This window comes from Dreissena polymorpha, chromosome 2 (assembly GCF_020536995.1).
Source record: "Dreissena polymorpha isolate Duluth1 chromosome 2, UMN_Dpol_1.0, whole genome shotgun sequence".
In the NCBI taxonomy this organism is placed as follows: domain Eukaryota; kingdom Metazoa; phylum Mollusca; class Bivalvia; order Myida; family Dreissenidae; genus Dreissena; species Dreissena polymorpha.
In genome coordinates this window covers 6822987-6844785 of record NC_068356.1, presented here as the reverse complement: position 1 = coordinate 6844785, position 21799 = coordinate 6822987, and the positions used below count along the sequence as shown (strand labels likewise).

Genomic DNA, 21799 nt, shown 5'->3' with positions numbered 1-21799 from the left:
AGCGGTTTTCAAACGTCTGGCAATTATTATATAGAACTGGTTTTAGCGACGTCCGTAAATTAAGAGATTCCGTCAATAGAAACAATATATTTATACCAAAATTTAGAACACGCCTTAAAGAAAATGATTGGCACTAACGGCACACCGTAGTTGAGTGATTACATCGGTTTGTCAGAAAACACGGCGATGTTATCAAATTGATTTTCTTGTGCTCTTTACGTGAATATGCGGAACGAGGAAAGAGAAACGAGATTGTCTGTTTTTCTGTTTTACCATTTTACTTGTGGTTTCATACAGTTTCACAAATATCCAACACCATGGAATCAGGCGAAGGAATCGTATTTTATTTCTTTCGCTTTTTTATATTTAATTTACTTGTATTTACAAATACCGTGGTACGATCCCAAAACGAAGTTATGCTATCGTCAGTGAACACGCCGATTGGAATATATATTGGCAGTACTGAAACAACAGCTTTCGATGAATCGCACAAATATTATACTGCGTTCAAAGGCGTAGCGTATGCGAAACCACCAGTCGGTAAATTGAGGTTTCGTCGACCAGAACCACCGGAGTTCAAAGCAAATGTGGTATACAATGCGACATACCATCGTCCGCATTGTATACAAGCGCAAGAGACGTTTTATTACATGTCAGCATTCGATCAAAGTGAGGACTGTCTGTATTTGAACATTTTCATCCCTGGAAACGGTGTGGCTGGTAACGCCCGATTCCCAGTCATGATCTACATTCACGGTGGTAGCTTCAGAGTAGGTGGCGCCGATGTTTACGCTGGTGATGTTCTCAGTACATTCAATGACGTCATCGTGGTCACCATAAATTATCGCCTAGACGTCCTTGGATTCATGTCGTCGGGTCGGAAACATGATGGAAACTACGGTCTGTGGGATATGCATCTTGCGATTAAATGGGTCAGTAGATATATAAAGTACTTTGGTGGAGATAACACGAGGGTCACGTTGTTTGGCAATTCAGCCGGTGGTGCGGCCGTTACATTTCAGGCAATGTTCACTGGAAACAGGGGACTTATTCACAGAGTTATCGCACAGAGCGGAACTTGTTTCGCACCATGGGCTTTGGAAAAGAAACATGCCTTGTATTTCAAAAGAATTGCAGAGCATAGCGGATGTGCAGACGAAGATTATGAAACGGTCATGGATTGTCTGAGACAGTTAAAGACTTTTGCATTACAGAAAGCTGCAAATTTCGACGAACGTGAATTCGAATTTTTCCCATCAATCGACGGGGATTTTATCGTCGACAATCCGATGTTAATGTTCAATGAATCGAATCTCAACACAAATGAGGCGTTTTCGTTATTTTCAGAACTTGATTTTATGAACGGCATAACGAGCAAAGACGGCGCGTATGATTTGATTGGTCAAAACAGCAGGACTTCATTTGAAGTGGCTGATTTTAAGATGTATGTTTCAACAGCTATGCAATATATCTATAAACAAACATGTTCAGAATCCGTTATCAAGACAGTTGTTCAGGAATATTTGAAAGATACGTTCACCGCTATCGTCCCGATCGCCAGTGTTATAGCGTTTCGTACGGACGTAACGTTTGCATTTCCTGCTTTAATGGCATCATCTGCTCATAGCGCTAATAAGACCATAGTTCTATCCGGTAACAGTTATGTCTATGTATTTGACTACATACCTTCATTTACAAGTAATCTTAGCTGGTTGCAAGGGGTCTCACATGCGTACGAATTGCCATTTATATTTGGGTTCAGTGAATACATAAAGACCAAATATACCAGTGACTATAATTCAGATAATCCTCTTCTACCGTCACATGGAGACATTGAAATGTCCAAAATAATGATGCAACTGTGGACCAACTTTGCTAAATATGGGTAGGTAATTTTGCGTTTCAACATTGACGTTATTTGATGAATGTTTCGATGCTTTCTGCTCCCCTTAACACGTGCTCAATAGCGGCCTATCTTGGTCAGTCAACGTCCAGCGTTCATCTTTCCGACGCATGCGCAATGAGCAGTTGTGTTTAGTCTAATTGAACATTGATGTAACGATTTTTGTCTTGGCAAAAAAGTATGTTTTATAATGTTTACAATTTATGATGGTGAAAACATAGAAGTAAATACGCGAACTAAGTGTTTAAATATGTGATAAGGAAATAATTAGAAATTCCTTTTTCCTTTACTTAACAACGAATACAATTTAAACGTTTCAAACGCATTATGCAGTTATATTTCTAGGTAAAAGTGTTTGTATCATGTTTTGCACATGAAGTGTTTGGAAAATATTTAGTCAATAATGGATGTTTACAATGTTAATTAATTCAGCTTAAACAATCTATGAAGAGTGTCGTTTGAAAACACTGAACCTATTGCTTGTATATATATATAGTATATACATTCACTTTTCTGAAATAAGAATATTTGACCGGGAGCTACTCGTATGACTTTAGTAATGGAAATTGATTTATGTCTTTCTATAATGTACCTTTTCATCGAAATGACACGTTCAAGTTGAAAAAAAAGTTCCTTTGCATGGTCCGGATTTTAAAGATTAAATATTTTTAATTGCTACAGTGTTCTGGATCTCAACGTTCTTTGGTGCAAATCATGTAAGCGACACAGGGGCAGAGTGTCCAATTCTTATGATCGTGTGTAATCTTTGTAGATATGTGCCGAATAATTATCCCCGGTACTTCAAGCTTTATCGGATGCAATATAACAAACACAGATTTCAAAATTTTGAAAAAATGCAAATAATGCAAATAAAATTTGCCTCAGCGGTTATCAAAACATATCTGAATCTTTGCTACTGAAATTTATGTTGTAATGCGCGTATGTGTTATATGAAATTGTACCGTATTAAACTGTGTTAAATAAGAATGATATACAACTTGCATTTTTCTCGAAAATGTGTATGCTGTTTATATTGTCTGTTTGAAGGAACCCCAACAGTATGAACATTTCGGAGCAGCAGGCACTGCCAGTTTGGCCGCAGTATGAGCCAACTTCGGGATTTTACTTGGATCTTAATTTGCCTTTCACAGAAAAGTCTATCAAACAAAACTATGCAGCGCAGCGGATGTCGTTTATTAAAGATCTTAAATGTGAAACACTTCATAATGGACTATGTGCACTGACCCCAATGTTTGGTTATATATTTGTGGTGCTATCGTTTCTCTTCATATGCTAAACTAACATTAAATGTCCAGTTTTGCAAAATTGTTGAGCCTTCTTCACATGCGCCATTATTATTTTTTTTTGCATTATAATTATTATTACCTTGTGATTATTATTTATTTTATTTTTATTATAATTAGCATAATCTTCATTATTTAATAGAAGCATGATTAGTAATAGTTTATAAATGTATTGATTTCGTCTCGTTGTAGCTAAGACTATCTCATCCCTAAAATATTGATGCTTAAACCACAACCCTTTTTAGTCGTTTACCTGTTTCCCCTGAGAGGACTTCTTTTTACCCTCCATCCTTTTATTTATGTATGTCCGTTCGTCAGTAAGCAAAATGTGTTCCTACGATTTCTTAAGAGTCCGGAAGACACCTACATGAAACTTGTTGTAATCATAAAGTGCGATTTGAGAATTATATACGTCGGCTTTATTCACCACAAGGGAAACGTATTGTAACTATTTCTAAAAAAACAAACACAATCTTAATTTGTAATAACTAAAACATAAATTGCATAATTTATTTTTACGAACCGTCGTGTACACAGTCAGCTTCATGTTTCCTAGATGTCCGTCAGTCAATTCCGACTTCTTTTTTATCCATTCGTATGTCCGTCTGTCCGCAAACACAGAAATAATTAACTATGTATATACAATAAATCTGGTTCCTTCGGTGTATGGAAAGTACTGAAGATTCTTGTATGGAATAGGCTATACGTATGTATGCTCATCAGAAGTAAAAGGATGAGTACTATTATTCAAACTTGGAAAAAAGTTATTATTGAAAATAGTAAAAAAAATCAGACGCACTCATTAAACATGATATACCCAAATGGCTAATTGTTCATTTTGTCTGTCAATCCCGTAACTTAACAAACACATATTATTTGATCATGGACCTTTACTCAAATTAAAAGAGATAAGATGATTAAGAATGAACATTCAATACCGATGTCAAATGTCAGATGATTGTTACTAAAAATAAATGACACGAAGAAGTGCAAGGAAAGTAGCATAGGACATTATAATACAACTTGGTATACACATGAACTATTAACCCATTTATGCCTAGCGACTAGAAAAAAGGCCTTGGCAAACAGCGTAGACCCAGATGAGACGCCGCATAATGCGGCGTCTCATCAGGGTCTGCGCTGTTTGCTTAAAGGAATTTCTGTATGGAATATTCTTAATATAGAAATAAATATACTTGACATCCCTAATTTTGGATATAAATTGATCTAATTTAGAAGGATGGGAGAGTCCCCATAGGCATAAATGGGTTATATGTATGGTGAATGTTTATAGACACAACTCAAAATAGTGCTGTGCTAAAATGATATTAAATTTCATTATGAAACATAAGAAGTGAACCGATAAATGACAAGTTGAATTCAAAGCACATTTTTATAGGAAGTTTTTTTTTGTAAGGGTGACCCTGTATTGCTTGCATTCCTGGACCCACTACCTTTACGCTATCTTAGCGCCTATAGTTACCATAAGATACATAGGTCTTTAACTCAACGTGGTTGTTAACTAATGAGTCGCGTTCTGAGAAAACTGGGTTTAATGCATGTGCGTAAAGTGTCGTCCCAGATTAGCCTGTGCAGTCCGCGCGGGCTAATCAGGGACGACACTTTCCGCTTTTATGGTAATTTTAGTTTGAATGAAGTCCCTCCTTACCGAAAATCAAGTTTAGGCGGAAAGTGTCGCCCCTGATTAGCCTGTGCGGACTGCACAGGCTAATCTGGGATGACTTTACGCACATGCATCTCAAATGTATAACCGTAACTTTCATCCAGGCATACCATGACTCCATCGGACTCTTTGTGGTCAAGTTGAGTACGCACACATTGAAACGTTGTTTTTTAGTATGTAATGAATTGACGTGTTATAGTGGGTATTTTGTAACAATGTAATACTTGTTTAATGATATATAACTATTATTTTGCTTCTTTAGCCTTATTAGTATGCTGTCAACGCGGAAGATTAGTCAGTAGTCGATTGCACTTTCAGTAGTCGATTGCACTTTCTCTAGCTAGGTGTTAAACATACCAACCTTCAAAATACTGATAGTAAGGCTATTATTATTATTATGCCTAAATTACTTTTCCATACGTAGTAATTTGTATTATGTTTGTATTATTATTATTTGTTTTTAATCATAATGAATTAATGCGTTATTAATCATTTCTATTAATCATAACCATACTAATGTATAACCTTATACTTAAGTTTATCTGAATATCTTTATAGTATGACTGTATCAAATATTTTATCTGCATAAAAATCGTTTCTTCATTTTACTTTTTTAATAAATAAGTAACAAACACGCGTTTTTTTTAATATTAGCAGGTTTACCATCAATGGTCATTGAAAATAAAGGTCTATTATTAACTAATAATTAATAAATAAATATTAGTATTTGATCTAACCATTTTGAAACTTGTCGGACATGGTACAACGTACATCTTCTGTCAGTCACATGACATAGTGATCACATAGATATAGTTGATATTTAATATATGTAGAAGTTGTATATAATATTTACACTTTATACTAAAAATAAATAAATTAAGGCAAGAAAAGTTACCATTACAGGAAACGATAATTTCAAGCGCTTGCCAATTAAATCAGTCGAATTTAATCAAAGTTGAAGCAAATGATGCATAAAAGCTACCGAGTAACAAAATCAAATCATATTGTTACCAGTGTACTGTCGGTGTGATAGGTTATGAATATTGCAATACAATAAAGTATAAATGAATAACATTATGTGTGTTCGTTTTAAATTGATACTCTTGCGCACTTCGCGAGAAGCCTTCGTTTTATTATCGCCATGTCTTCAATAAGAATTCATACCATTATAATTTTTCTCGAGTTCATTATTCCGATATATTGTATTTGTTGTTCCACAGTATTGGGTCACAGTTAGTAAAAGAGTAGCACTGTGCAAAATATGGCAGTGGCCCATGATTAACTGCTGCTAATTGTAATATGGTACTTTGACAACCAACCAAGTAACAGAGTTATTTGGTGTGTCAATAAACACTGTGAAAAATATTCAAAGCGTTGCGAGTACTATATTGACTTTGAAGAGAAAGGTTTGTGTTTTTAAAATCTAAGTATTTCAAATATTATTTTTCATATGAGTGAGGCGGTATAATATTATTTTTGTTTGTATAGTCTTTGTATAAAAGTAATGATGCTCAAAGCTAATGAAAGTCCGTTTTTGGTGAATGTCGAAAATGCAAGAAGACAGTTGAGTTCTTTTTCGCAATAGACTCTTCCTTTTATCGATGTGAAAATATTAATCCTCGGATATCCTGTACTACAAAATCTTGGGAAGCAATAACCAATGGTATTCTACTTATATAGTTGAACTTGAAACAAATGCAAATTGAACAAAAGTCTACCATGTATAAATGGCGCTCTGGACTACATTATATATGAATATGATAAACTTATAAAATAATTTTGTTTTATAAAACAGGTTACCAATTACCGTTCAAAATGGTGCGCTTTCGTTTTAATTGTATCAAAAACAGTGAATACACAACTTTAGACCATGTGATTTTTCTCAACTGTGTTTAAAGTAAATACCTTAAGCATATCCAAGACATTTCTTTAATAGGTTTAAGATTCCCGTTGATCTAAATCCAGTCTTTAAACAAATGCAACGTAGCTATTTGTACAGTTTTAAAGTATCTAATGCACAACTTCCCTTTCGCTGTTGTTCAAACGTTTCAACACAATTAAAATTATATTTATACATTAACACTAATTAATGCTAATTCTGAAAGCAAGGATTATGTTGACACAATCCAATTAAATTGGCTTAACCTTTTTTTATCTAAGTATCATCCAAGTTTATCACAAGCATCGATTAATTATTAATGTTGTGTTGAAAACTACAATTGGTATAATATCTACAGAATATCCATTATAATGGCTGAAGCATTAAATGTATTGTGACTTATTTGCTGTTGTTCATATCTTGTGTGGTCAAAATCTCTATCTATAAATCACGACTAAAGCCACACATTTTAATGGATGCATAGATTGTTTTGAATTAAACAATACTTGTTTTAATTTTAGCTAAATTCTGCAGTACATGTATATGCAGATGCATGTTACCAACTGTATGCCATGACTTTATTCACATTGCCAACATGATGTTGGCGTTTTAATGACTCACTATGAGCATCGCAAATAACTCACATTTAGGATCACCAGATTCATAAATTTGCACAAGGATTGTCAATAGGCATGTAATAACGTATGTACAGGTAAAGAAAGAATGCTGGCATGAGAGATGTATGTTTACTCGACAGAGTTCTGATTCAAACCAGACGCTGGCGTATACTATATATTAAAAGGCTATATCGATTAGAAAATTTGCAAAAAATAGCACCCCAGGCCGACCCAGTGAGAGATGTGGAAGTCGTAATGTAGATCAAGAAGATAACATATTATATAGATAAGTTCTACATTGAGTACAGATTGGGCACATAAACTTTAAACATATTTTACAAGTTTCATGATTATCCACATATGTGAACCAAAGTGTGTATCCTACTGTAAAGTGATTGGTACCCCAGATATAAGAGTATATTTACTAATTTGTATTATATCATTACCTGTATAAACACACGAAATATTCACTTTGTGAACATAAAAAGTGCTCAATCTTCTACATGCATGATATAATAACTTGATATCAGATTTATGAGTTTATTCAGTAAAACTATCCTCAATGCAGGAGTGTGTATTTATTAGATGCCTGCATTATGTTTATCCACAAGCATGTTACTGGCTGAAAAGGATGATCCTTGTACAAGACTTTAACTTGAAAAAAATGTTTGTACGTAAAGATAATAACTATGTAGCTCATAAGTAGCTTACGTGCATTCATCTAGACTCCAGAGAATCCAGGGGAATATCCATCAATGTCAAACACACACACATCGTTGTTCACAACCCGTACATTTTCTGAAACAAGCATTTGTTTGACATTTATATCCGATAAGACTGTTTGTTCCAGCTAGACAAGACGGAGAATTTATGTATATACATGTACGTTTGTCAGTAATGTTTAACTTTGGACTGTTTCACGTGTTTGTATGAACTTTATATATTTCTATCTTCGTAAAATTATCGTTAAAAAGATATTAGCGAGTTGCCAGGCAGCTTTCGAAATATTGACAAATAATGTTTTAAAACAGCAAATTGTACATTTGAACAAATAATTCTAACAACAAATTGACTTAAACATACTCATATTTATCCATTAAAAAGTGAATGGTTGTAATGAAAAATTAACATCTTATAAAAAAAACACTGTTGATACAGACCTTGAAATTGGGGTGAAGGTAAATTAAGGATAATATCTAGTATTATTATCAACATTATTTGTTAACATTTTCTTTTCTTTTTTAAAGAGTGCGTGGAATCAACCTAGACCTCGCTTTAACTAAAGTTTGTATAATGTGGACAGTAGTCATGCAAATGATAATTTAAGGTCACTATCAAGTCATCTTGTAACATGTAACCTTAAGATGTCTTAATATTTACAAAAGAGCATTCAACTCAGTTTCTTTATATGTTATTCATCCCGTCTTGCCAAGACTAATAATTGTACATCAATTTGTTTCAAGTGGTATAATTATAAGACCTTAACCTCTAAATTGATAATGATTTGAACGGATGTATCAGTTTACCAATATATGTTGAAATCTTTCAACTGGGTAAGTCATGCGGATCACTTTATAATTGTATAATCTGCATGCAACTATATAACAATCCATTTGTAAACAATTCCAAACGTTGAACAAACAATGCCTTTACAAACTTTACACAATTACACAACTGTAATAAAAACTCAATATTTTAGATTATTGATGTACGTCAGTTTGTTCCATTGTTCAAATTGCTACAAATGAAATGTATATTATGCATATTTAAATTTACCATGATTAAGCTCTATTGATAATGCATAAAATAAGGATGGGACATTTAATTTCAAAAGGATGTCACACTAAGACTGTATATGACGAAGTTGTGGGCAATTTTGAATGTACGACATTGTAAAAAATAATAAGCTTGAATAATATAAATGTGTTTATGTCAAAACATCGAAAAACGATGGGTGTGTTTAATATTGTAATCAACTTCATTTTTTTAATTATGCAAAATAATGCAGCGTGAAACAATTTACCCGCACATATCAAATTAAAAGATTCAAACAGTTGAAATTCGTACATTTGGTGCTGCCCATATTACTGGATCTTCTGCTAATACAAGAGGGCCACGATTGCCCTTTAGAGATTTCCTGCATGCATTTAGACCAATTGTAAGAAGATCTTGCCAGGAGACCTAGTTTTGAACCGCACTTGAGCCAGAGTCAAACAAGACCTTCGTATTGCCAAACGACACCTTCTCATCAAGTTTCATCAAGACCAAGTCTTAAATGTGTCCTCCAGAGTACTAAGAATTAGATTTTAACCTGTGAACAAGGGACTAGATGCATCTAGTTTCTAGATGCGAGGGACCCAGCTTCAAACTGGGCTTAGATATCGTTAGGATGCGTACACTTACCAAGTTACATCACGTTTTAGTCATAAATGTGGTCTCTGATCTAAAATCAGATCTTCTGCCCTCGATTTTGGACCAGCATGATCCACAGATCCATGATATGTTTTTTTTATTTAAAAATAATGAATTAAGTTTATTGACACACGTGACCAAGATCCGAAATCGTTATAAATATGGCCTCTATAGTGGAAACAAGGTTTTCCTAAGATTTGATCTGACGACATGGTTGTATGATGCACGTGACCCACAACTTGGACTACAACTCGGCTTATTTATTGTCAAGAGAAACATTATGACCAAGTTTTGTTAAGCGTATTGAGTCATAAATAAGGCCTGATTGCGCTTATTACTCAACAATGCTTTTCGAAACAAGACAGAAATAACTGTTTAACAAATGAAGAAACAATTGCCATAGTGCTTACCATTATAAACTAGCAATATTATTCATACTGTCTGGACTCTATATTATAATAGATCATGTAAGCTTGAAGTGTTAATGAATTTTTAAAAAAAACTTGAATTTGAACAGTATCACTGTAATAAGTGGGATTAATTGCTTTTGAAACAAAACAGAACAGAACAGAATATTTTATTACTTAAGCATATAAAGCTCATCGTCACAAATAAACATATACAATAACAGCATTCGTTTGAAGTAAATATAAAAAACATAATTTCGAACAAAGATCAATTTAAATATACACGAAATAAAACTGTTTTCGTGAGAGTGTCACATGGTAGTTAATACCTAATAACAATATAATGTCCAACATAGTTTTATAATTGCAATAAATATTACAATATCATGTACCTATGTTTTTTTGCAAGATAAATATTATAATTGTATACTCATTTACTATATGTACCACTAAATACAAAACAGGATCAGTACTTGGATAATTAATATGCTCCTTACGTCTCTTTTAAATAAAATAAAATGGAGCAAAGCTCGTGTGAAATAACAATACAAAAAAGCTTTTTTTTTTATTCAATATAAGACATATAATGTATACATGTATATGATCATAAAACAAAGTAATACTATGTAGCAGCAATAATGTTTAAACATGTTATACAAGATATGATAATATATACTTTTTTGACATTGTGGTATCCTTTTGATTTAAAAAAAAAATAAAACAAAAAATTAGTATTTTTGTTTCTTTAGTTGTTTGTGATAGGTGTTAAAAAACAACAACAACAGAATGGTTATGAATAAGGATGAGTTGCATAAAGTGGGTAGAAAGCATACTGGACTTGTTTATAAAAATGTAATGTTTTTCCATTTTTGTTCAAATATATGAAGTGTATCATTGTTTAGGGCAATTTCTTTTTTTTTAATTTGAATCTTCAGTTTTAAATAATTGATAAAACAGTTCATTGTAGGTACTTGTTTTCTGTATTTCATGCTGAATAAAAAATATTTCATTAATATAATTATCTGATTCACAGCGTTATTAACCTTTTGTATTTTGAAGGTATTTACCCCCAAACTGATGCCAAAGAGAGATTGTTTAACATTTAATTGTTGTTTTTCTAGAAAGATAGACAATTGATTACATAGAGGTTGAATATGTTTACACTCCCAGAAAAAGGTGTTCTATTGTTTCAATATCTTCACTTCACATATCACATAGATTTGTGTTGGATAGGTTGCACTTAAAAAGATATTTATCTGTAGCTATGATTCTCTGGATGTATTTATATTGAACATTTCTGAGTATGCTATCAGTAGTTGATTTATATGGCATGACAAATATTTGTTTCCTATTAAATTCTTTTTCCCCAAGAAGGTTCTGCCATTTAATTTGAGCTTTAGAGATTTCGACAGTTTTTTTTATTTGAAGTGTATACAAAAAAGCTGTCATTAAATCAATCGTAATTAAATAGGTTCATATATATTTAGAGTTGGGAGCTGTTAATTGTGTTAAGGTGATATCATATATATATTTACTCCATCTATGCAACACCTCGTTAAAGATTAAGTTTTATGTTTTGTATTACCCCTTTGTTTTACCACCTATTCGAAAAGCGAAAATATAGTTGATCGTATGGATTTGTTTCCGAGACGAATATTAAATGCTCACATAAGATTTAGGCAGATAATAATAAAGTCAAAATGTATTATCTCCATATATCTCTATGTATATACAAATACATATTTACATATCTATACACATATACACACCTACAAACGTACACATATACTTACACATAAACTAATTCACGCATATATATTCATATATACTTATATACTTATATACTAGTAGTCATCATGCCCACAGTCAACCACCTATGCGAAAAAAAATAGATTATCTATGGGGATAAATTTGCTCGTAAGTTGTTTTATACAAATCGTAATATTTAAACAAGAAGTGAGACATAGTTATTGGAGCAAACAATTGAAACAATGCCTTCAATACTTTGTACACAAAATATACAACTTTGTACACAACATATACATACATAGGACCATAGCATTTCGACAAGACTATGATCTAGACAACAAATGCGACTTAATTACTAAAGCAACTATAAAAACAATGCCATTAGTATAACGAGGACCATAACAATGGAACAAGACTAGGATATGTGAAGAATTTGAGTAACATGTAAGCAACCAACTTTATAATTTAAACTATGGACATTAATGTGTCTCTTTATTGGAATGATATGTAGCCAACTTTTTAATAGTTTATTTTCGCTTTGCATTTAACGGATATATTTAATCATACTCGTGTGGGTATACAAATATTTTGCAATAAATTCTTTACGGATGTGAATATATATAGGGCACTTAAGAACAAAATTAAATTCGTCTTCAATATCATTAAGATCGCAGAGGGTACATTTTCTCTCATGTTTGGGCACATTATAGTGCCGACCGATTTCGATATTTAATTTGTTGGACGATAAATGTAATTTGGCCAATATATTTCTGTATTTTGGATTATTCAACTGGTTTATATATGCCGATTTTTCATAAATTAGTTTAATTTATTTCTCTATCAACATCAAGCGACGTTGAGTCTTCTAGTCCTGATCGCCATTTGCTAATATAGATATCGCGAAGTCGAGTTCTAAGCTTTGGGATAAATGTTTCTATCTTAACTTAACAGAGTCCGGATACAACCATATCTCATATAAACAAGATGATTGAAGTATAGAGCGTACCTATGAGGCCCAGTTTGTACGGGAATTGTTATCATTTATGTCATTTAACTGATCTTTTAAAGTTGTTTTCAAAATACAATTTTCTTGTTTAACCGAGTGAATCTTTAACCTTTTTTTAACCATTCTTATATATCTTTCGATGTACAATGGGAATCTACCCAATCCACTATATGATGCGAGAGTATTCGTGGATGTTTTTACATTAAGAACCCATTTACAAAATTGTTTGTGTACTTTTTCTACGGAAGCTGCTTGATCACAACCCTAAACTTCTTAACAGTAATCTAAGACTGATAGTACATATGCGTAAAAAAGGTTAAACATAACATTAAGCGGCACTTCGTTATTCTTAATTAAAGACATTAGTGAATATAAGGATCGCAATCCTTTTCCCGCAAGTGTTTTCATTGTCAGAGCGAATGACCCACCGCTGGTAAATAAAACCCCTAGGTAGTTGAACGAGTTTACGACTTGAACTTCTTGGTTATTATAAAACCATTTGTCGTTTACACCTACCCGTCCCCCTTTTTGAAATATCATGACTTTAGTTTTTTCGATATTTACTGTTAGATTCCATTTTTTACAATATGAATGTAAGCTGTTAAGAGAACTTTGTAGGCCGTCTTTAGATTCCGATACGAGCACTGCGTCGTCTGCGAACAATAATAAAAAATAGCGATGTGGTCAATATTAATACCCGCATCTATATTTTCTTGTAAATGCATCTCAATGTCATTAAGAAAGAGAGAGAAGCAGATCGGAGAGGTTATCTCCCCCTGGAATAATCCGAGGTTGTTATTAAAAAGAATAGACAATATTCCTTAATGTTTTTACACAAAGTTTTACTTCACTATACATTGGCCGTAAAACGGATAGTAATTTTCCGTCGATTCCTAACTTTATCAGCTTATACCAAAGTCTGTTTCTATCTATATAGTCATATGCTTTCCGATAATCAACAAAGCAGCAATATAATTTTTTCTTATTAGTTATTTGTCTCTGTACTAAAGAGTGTAAAATAAACACTGGGTCTATACAACGATAATTATTTTTGATTCCGAATTGGGCATCCGTTAAAACCGAATTTTCATTTGCCCATGACTTCAGTCGCTCGTTCAAAACTATTATGAACAATTTAGAAAAACAGCTTGTTAGTGTAAACCCCTATAGTTATTTGGGTCGGACTGGTCACCTTTTTATGAATGGGGATAATCATGCCTGAGGCACAAGCACGGGGAAATGACATTGAGTTCAGTATGTGATTAAAAAAAGGTGTTAAGCGTACGGATTATTTATGGTACACATACCTTAAAATATTCGTATAGAAGATTGTCGATTGAAGGTGATTTATTAATACCATGCTTCTTTATAGCTTTAAAAATGTCTGTGTCTGAGATTGGAATATCTAGAGTTTCAAATGTCGGACTAATGTCATGACCATTATCAAACTGATTAATAAAGTTAGAAAAATCATCATTTAATTGTGTATCGCCACCAGACATGAGAGTACTAAAATATTTTTTTTAATTCTTCGTTTGAAATATCATCTCCAGCGGTAGATTGTTGTCGCGATTTAAATATTTTCCAAAACTCTTTCGGTGACTTTCGCCTTAGTTCATTCATCTTTCGACAGTGGGAATTATTATACGAATTTTTCGACTTTCTACATTTCTATTTATAATCTTTTTTCTTATTATATAGTTCATCTCTGTCAGCGTCCGATAGGGTATTGTTAAATTGTTTAACTGCTTGTTTATTTAAGCTATATTTACGCTTACTTTCGTCGTCAAACCACTGTTTCAAGTTATTTACTTCTTGAAAACACGGTTTTCAATAACAACAGGTTTTTTAAAAATATGTATTACCGTATTAACATAAAAAGTTTGTAAATATCGATGTTAGACAATCAACATCTCCATTGTCGTGGATTTCAGTGTTTAAATAATTTATTAGGGTATCTAAATTATTTGTTATATCACTTTTAAACGATTCTTTATATTTGTTATCAAATTTGTAAAACTTCGATTTAACATTTCACAGTATTCGCTTTAAACGAGAATGATAGGGGCGCATGATTTGAGAATGGTGAAAATTCACCAATAGCAAATTTGTCAAGCAAATTGAAATTTTCACGGTACGTAAGCAAATAATCTACAACGCTTGTACCGTTATGGGTCATGCATGTGAAATTTCCTCCATCACCCGGCCATCGACCGTTCACTATCAGCTGATTTGTCGCTTTACACATATCAAGTACATAATCACCGAAACGATTCTAAGTGGTATCACGAAAATTCCGAGGCGTGTGCGTATCAAACAAATTGTATATAATCTGGTTTACTACCGGTTCTACAATTTAGGTCACCATCTACAAATATTTTCCCACGATCATTTAACAATAGAACATCTTGCTCTAGTTGATTACAAATATATACATTATACATGTTATGAACAGGAGATCATTATGGGGCAATATATGTAAAACAAATAAATATATTATCATCCAAATTGAAAAAATTCTTATCGAGTTTAACCAAAATAATACAATCGACTGAATTGTGAGCTAGAGTTACACCTTTTCTTATATTATTTTGTATATAAACAATAAGGCCGCCACTTGGTCATAGTCACAAAGAAAATTAATAAAATCGGTTGACTGCTTTTTGTCGGGTGTAAGTCCTTCTATATTCCATGACAGGCATTGTACAACACTCTGACTTTTGACCTAGCACGGTCCACGGTAGAGTTGCTTGTTAATTTAATGTTTGTCCGCGCTGATATATTTTTCCTTCCCGTCCTTCCGTGCCTGCAGCATGATGGGTACCAGTTGCCGGCGCTTTTCAACGACCTCTTTGGGGTAATGTTCTAATATCCCAAAGTTTGTTCCCTTAAGTTTGTTTGCCGCTCGTCGCACGTTTTCCCGAACCGGATACTCACTGAATTTGGCGACAATCGGCCTTGTCTTGTTTGGGTTGAACGGGCCAATACGATGAGCTCTTTGAAGCCGGACTTCTCGTTCTTCAATGTTAAGTTTTTCTCTAATGAATGTTAATATTTTTTGTTCACAGTTTTCCTCTTTTTCTTCTGGTAGATTGTGGAATAAAAGATTGTCACGCATACCGCGACATTTAAGGTCCTGAATTTCATTTTTTAAATTGATAACATTTTCTGAGTGATCGTTTCCATTTTGTTTGTGATTTTTCATAAAGTTTTCAACGGATTTGTGTTTGCTGTTTATTTCTGTCGTGGTTTGACTGTCAAATTCGCGGCTCTTTTCAATTTCACGCACTATGGTTTGTAGGTCACTGATCGTTTTTTCCATGTTTTGCATGCGACAATTTAAACTGTTTACAGTTGTTTGAATGGTGTCCAGCCGAGCAAGTTTATTATCCATGCTATCCAATCGTTTGATTAGGATTGTAATAAGGTAATTGTTTATAATACTCGGTGATGTGGGCGTTGGCTGTCCGTTCATCCGGACTCCCGGGGAGACCGTACCCAATGGCTGGAAAGGGTTCATAGCAAAACTCATGTTTGGTTGATATAAGTTACCTGGGTTACTAGCCTGGCTTAACGGGGTTTGCGGACCTTCCAATTGACTGTTAGTTGTACTACAGCTCTGTCCGTTTGCACTTGCCAAAGTTTGTTTTTGTTTACGTTTTCGTTCCCGCCGTTTTTCAGGGCTTTGTCGTTGATCACTCGGCGATTGTTTTGATCTTGTACGCTTTTTTTGTCATCAGAAAAGTTTATCCACTGATGTATATATGATTTACTTCTATTTTCACGACTTTTAATCCAAATTATACACTGCAATATATTTATAAATCCACTTTTTGAACACTTTTTTCACCTCTCAAATTTTTTCAACCACCATACCTCACGCATGCGCATTACAAAAATACATCAGAATTACTATACTTAATAAGCTTGTGTTCTTGGAATCTTGATTGACGAAATATTTTGGAACAAAGGGAGCCAGTAAACGGGCTCGGCGTTGGAATTTTATGAAAGACAATGTGTTATATTGAAGATAAGCATGCTTATTGTTTTGTTGGCATTTAATGTTACGAATGGTCAAAATTTCTGTTTTCAGTTACAATATATATACAGTATATAATGAAAAGGTTGTTCAAGATTTGTTTGAGAAATCATGTTACAACAGTGTGATAGAAATGAACTCATTGTGCTGGAAGGAAAATTCAAAATGTTTGTGCTTGATTGTTGTTAGGAGATTTCAACTCAAGATGTGGTAGACTGAGTGACTATTCTCTAACTGATAGATTTATAACTGACTTATTCGAACTAGAAGATATGGAAAATGAACAATCTGAGATATTAAAAACCTTTGAAGACTATCAAATACCTCTAGACAGAAAAATTGTAGACTTTAATACTAACAATTATGGCACAAAAATGATTGAATTATGTAAAAATAATAACTACTTTATACTGAATGGTAGAATTGGCAGTGATAGTAAAACCCCACGCTTAACCTGTAGAAACTCTAGCACTGTTGATTATGCATTGTGCACAGCCAGTGTATTAAAGGATATAATTAATTTTGAAATCCTAGACTTTTGTGATTTGTACTCGGATGTTCACTCACCAATAACACTTGAAATTAAAACTAAAACTTCTCATATAAGCCACTGCAATAACACGCAACATATAAACACCATACCAAAAACCAAACTATGGGACAACTCCAAAGCAGATACATTTAATGAAAATTTCGATATTACAACCGCAATCCAAATAGAAAATAAAATAGACCAACTTATCGAGAACAACCACATAGATCAAAATAACATAAATAGTATCGTACACGATATAACCCAACTATTCATTAAATGTTCACACGAATCATTTGGCACAATTAAACATAAAAACAAAAATAACCAGACTTATAAGCAAAACACACTTAAAAAGCCTTGGTTCAACACCACGTGTCTTCATATAAGAAATAAATACCACTTTGCCAGAAAAATGTATAACAGACATAAAACACCATATTTTAAAAGCAACCTCAGAAAAATCAGCAAAGAATACAAAAGCACACTGAAATCATCATTTAACAAGTACAACACTTCAAAAATTACAAAATTAAGAACATTAAAACATGAAAATCCAAAATTATATTGGAGAACAATAAATAACTCAACACAAAGCAAAAATAATCAATCAGAGGCAACATTAAATGATTTCTACAACTTCTTCCAAAAAATTAACTCATGGCGATCAAGATACACTTGTTCAACAAATAAATCCCGAAAATGAATCTACACAACAAAACGACAATTATGAAATAAATGTACCAATTACTTCTGAAGAAATAACCAAGGCCATAAAACAGCTAAAAAACAACAAATCACCTGGGGCCGACAATATAGTAAACGAACATATAAAATCATCTATTACCACCATGTTGCCCATATATGTCAAATTATTCAATGCAATATTTGATAATGGAATTATCCCAGCAAACTGGACAATTTGCCAAATAAAACCGATCTATAAAAACAAAGGCAACCCCACTCTCCCAGAAAACTACAGACCAATCTCATTGTTAAGTTGCTTCGGCAAGCTCTTCACATGCATCCTTAGCAATAGATTAAACAAATTTTCAGAAAAACATAATCTAATCAACGAAACCCAGGCTGGCTTTCGCAAAAAACTATCTACTACAGATAACATTTTCATACTCAAAACACTTATTGATGTAACACATGCAAACAAAAAGAAACTTTACTGTTGCTTTATCGACTTCAAACAAGCGTTCGACTCTGTCTGGAGACAAGGCCTCTGGCAGAAACTACAAAGTGAGAAAATAAATGGAAAATGTTTTAAAATAATAACCAACATGTATAATAATATAAAATCACAAGTCATAACAAGCCAAGGACAAACTGCCTTCTTTGATTGCCTAGTCGGAGTACGACAGGGCGAAAACTTAAGTCCTTTCCTGTTTAATATCTTCCTAAATGATCTTCACCAATACCTCAATTCATGCGGGACAAATGGACTAAATAACAAAATATCTGTTAACGGTCTACAAATATACCTAAAAATGTTTTTACTTCTCTATGCGGACGATACAGTGATATTCAGTGATGACCCCTCAGATCTACAAAGGCACTAAATAATTTCAAAACATACTGTGATAACTGGAAGCTTAACATTAATTTAAATAAGACCCAAGCAATGATCATTGGAAAAGGCAACACAAGGCGAAATATCACACATAAATTCAAAATTGGAAATGCAGATATTGAAACTGTAAATGAATACAAATATCTAGGCATATATTTCACAAAAACCGGTTCATTTGTCAAAACCAAAAAAATATATTGCTGAACAAGCCACTAAGGCCATGTTTGCCCTACTCCGCAAGATAAAAGCACTATCATTACCTTATGACCTGCAGATAGATCTCTTTGAAAAAACCATAAAACCAATACTCCTTTACGCCAGTGAAATTTGGGGAATGGGAAATGTTGATGTAATCGATAGAGTGCAGCTCCGCTTCCTTAAATATATATTTAACCTAAAAAGCTCCACACCCTCATATATGATATATGGTGAAACTGGCCTCACACCAATAAAACTAGATATGCAAAAGAAATCTATTGCATTCTGGACTCGCCTAATAGATAACACAGAATCAGCCGAAACATTAAAACTTTCTTCCAAGATATATCACTTACTCTTAGACCTACACTCAAAACATTCATTAAATTCGCCTTGGATAGAAAACATAAAAACAATATTATGTAACCATGGTTACTCAGGAATCTGGTACAGCCAATCATTCATGAATGGCAAATGGCTTAACAAATCACTGACAATAAAACTAAAAGATATTTATATCCAGAGCTGGAAGGCAGATCTTGACAGAACTTCAGATACAAATACTTACAAAATTATCAAACAAACTTTCACGCAAGGTTCGTACCTAAAGGTATTACCCCAGATACTTACCCAAAACCTGATCGCCTTCTTCACTAGAAACCACACACTACCTATTGAAACGGGAAGATGGCAAAATATACAGATACATGAGAGAAAATGCACATTCTGTGATGACATAGGTGATGAATTTCACTACTTATTCAAATGCCCAATATTTATTACAGAAAGAGAAAAATATCTAAATAGAAAGTACTATATAAATCCAAATACAATCAAATTTCACTCGCTGGCATCAAGCGAAAATTACAAATGCCTTAAGAATCTCAGCTTATTTTGCAATAAAATCACAAAATACTTTAAGCGGACGCGTACACGCTAGAATAACAATTACACGCATGTGAGACTCCTATATTTTGTTTCGATAGGGGATTTCAAATAAATATGCAAATTTGTAAAAACTAAGTGAGGCTTACCCCATGTGCAGTCTTACAGTATGCTAAAACAATACAATGGGGTACTTAACCCTATACAAAAATAAATTAACGGAAACAAAAAAGAAGAAAAATGAAACGAACCCAACCCCATCCAGCCTAAAACTCCAACCTCATGTCAAAGTGTCAGTCTGTTGATTTGACCAACCTTGCTATCCCCAGTCCAAAGTGAATACTTTTGCTGGGCTGGTGAATAGTAAAGTTTGTCAGCAAATCTGATATCCTGAAAATTAAATAAAACAAATCTTTATTGAATGGAATAAAATTAAACCATGCTAAAACTTCATTGCAAATAACCGGACACTTGAAATCTGAAAGTTATGACAATAAAGTTATGTAGATCTAATCAATATGCACACATGTAAATAATTATAAATTTGTATATATGATAAATTATGCTGTTGTTTTTTCTGGATTTATGTTAATGTGTATATATGCTCTTTCTCCTTTATGTTAATGCAGAAATATGCGCTGAAACTGAAAAAAGGCACTATGTTCCTCTTTGCTTGATTATTGATTGTCTTGATATGCTTTGATCCTTAATCAACCGTAACAAAATAATAGCCATAATACCTTTCCCTGAATCACGAAGAACTTCTTACAAGCAAATCCACTGTACTCCATCGTAAATTATTCCCTAAAGGTTACAAAATACGTAATTAAATGATTAAATCCCCGATTTACAAAACCGTTACACACGTGTTTCAATACAACTACACGTAATACATGACGGTATCGCCAAATTACGAGCAAAGGTTAAAATACACTAAAGTGTTAAATCGATGAAAAAGGTTACATTATACTATAAACACAAACACTCGGGAATCCGAATTAAAATAAATTAATTATGATAACCTACAAGTAAACATCTTATTATTCATAAACTTGGTCCAATTTGCTACTATAAATAACAAACTTTAACCGATATTTCATCCTGCATGTTTTATGGCTTTCACACACCCTATTAGGTGTAATTTATTGTTGTTTCCTGTAAGTGACGTGACTATGTTATTATGTTATATAAACTGTATTTGCTCATTCTATACACATGTTGTGAATATGTGCATATTGAAAATAAACGAAACGAAACAAAACGAAACGAATTGGTAAAAATTTCTTTTGACTTTATTCGTCCGTTAGCAAGTACAATTTAAGAAAATAGGTACTGAATGGTTGTTGCTGACCATCAAAACTTCACAGGAATTATATATACATATGCATATATATATATATATATATATATATATATATATATATATATATATATATATATATATATATATATATATATATATATATATATATATATATATATATATATATATATATATATATATATATATATATATATATATAATTATTGTTCGCAATAGCATTGCTGGAAAACTAATTGTGTCTAAACTTAGTATACTTCCGTACAATATTTTTTTAAACGTTG

The 21799-nt window shown here is 32.9% G+C and overlaps 1 protein-coding gene across 1 annotated transcript; it reads left to right on the top strand.

Annotated features, from left to right (window-relative positions):
* Nucleotides 1-246: 246 nt before the first annotated feature.
* Nucleotides 247-3248, top strand: LOC127870234 (acetylcholinesterase-like). The gene is made up of 2 exons (XM_052412878.1): nt 247-1885; nt 2951-3248. The coding sequence occupies exons 1-2, from the start codon at nt 318-320 to the stop codon at nt 3198-3200; spliced, it is 1818 nt and encodes a 605-aa protein (XP_052268838.1). The 5' UTR covers nt 247-317; the 3' UTR covers nt 3201-3248.
* The last annotated feature ends 18551 nt before the right edge of the window (nt 3249-21799 follow it).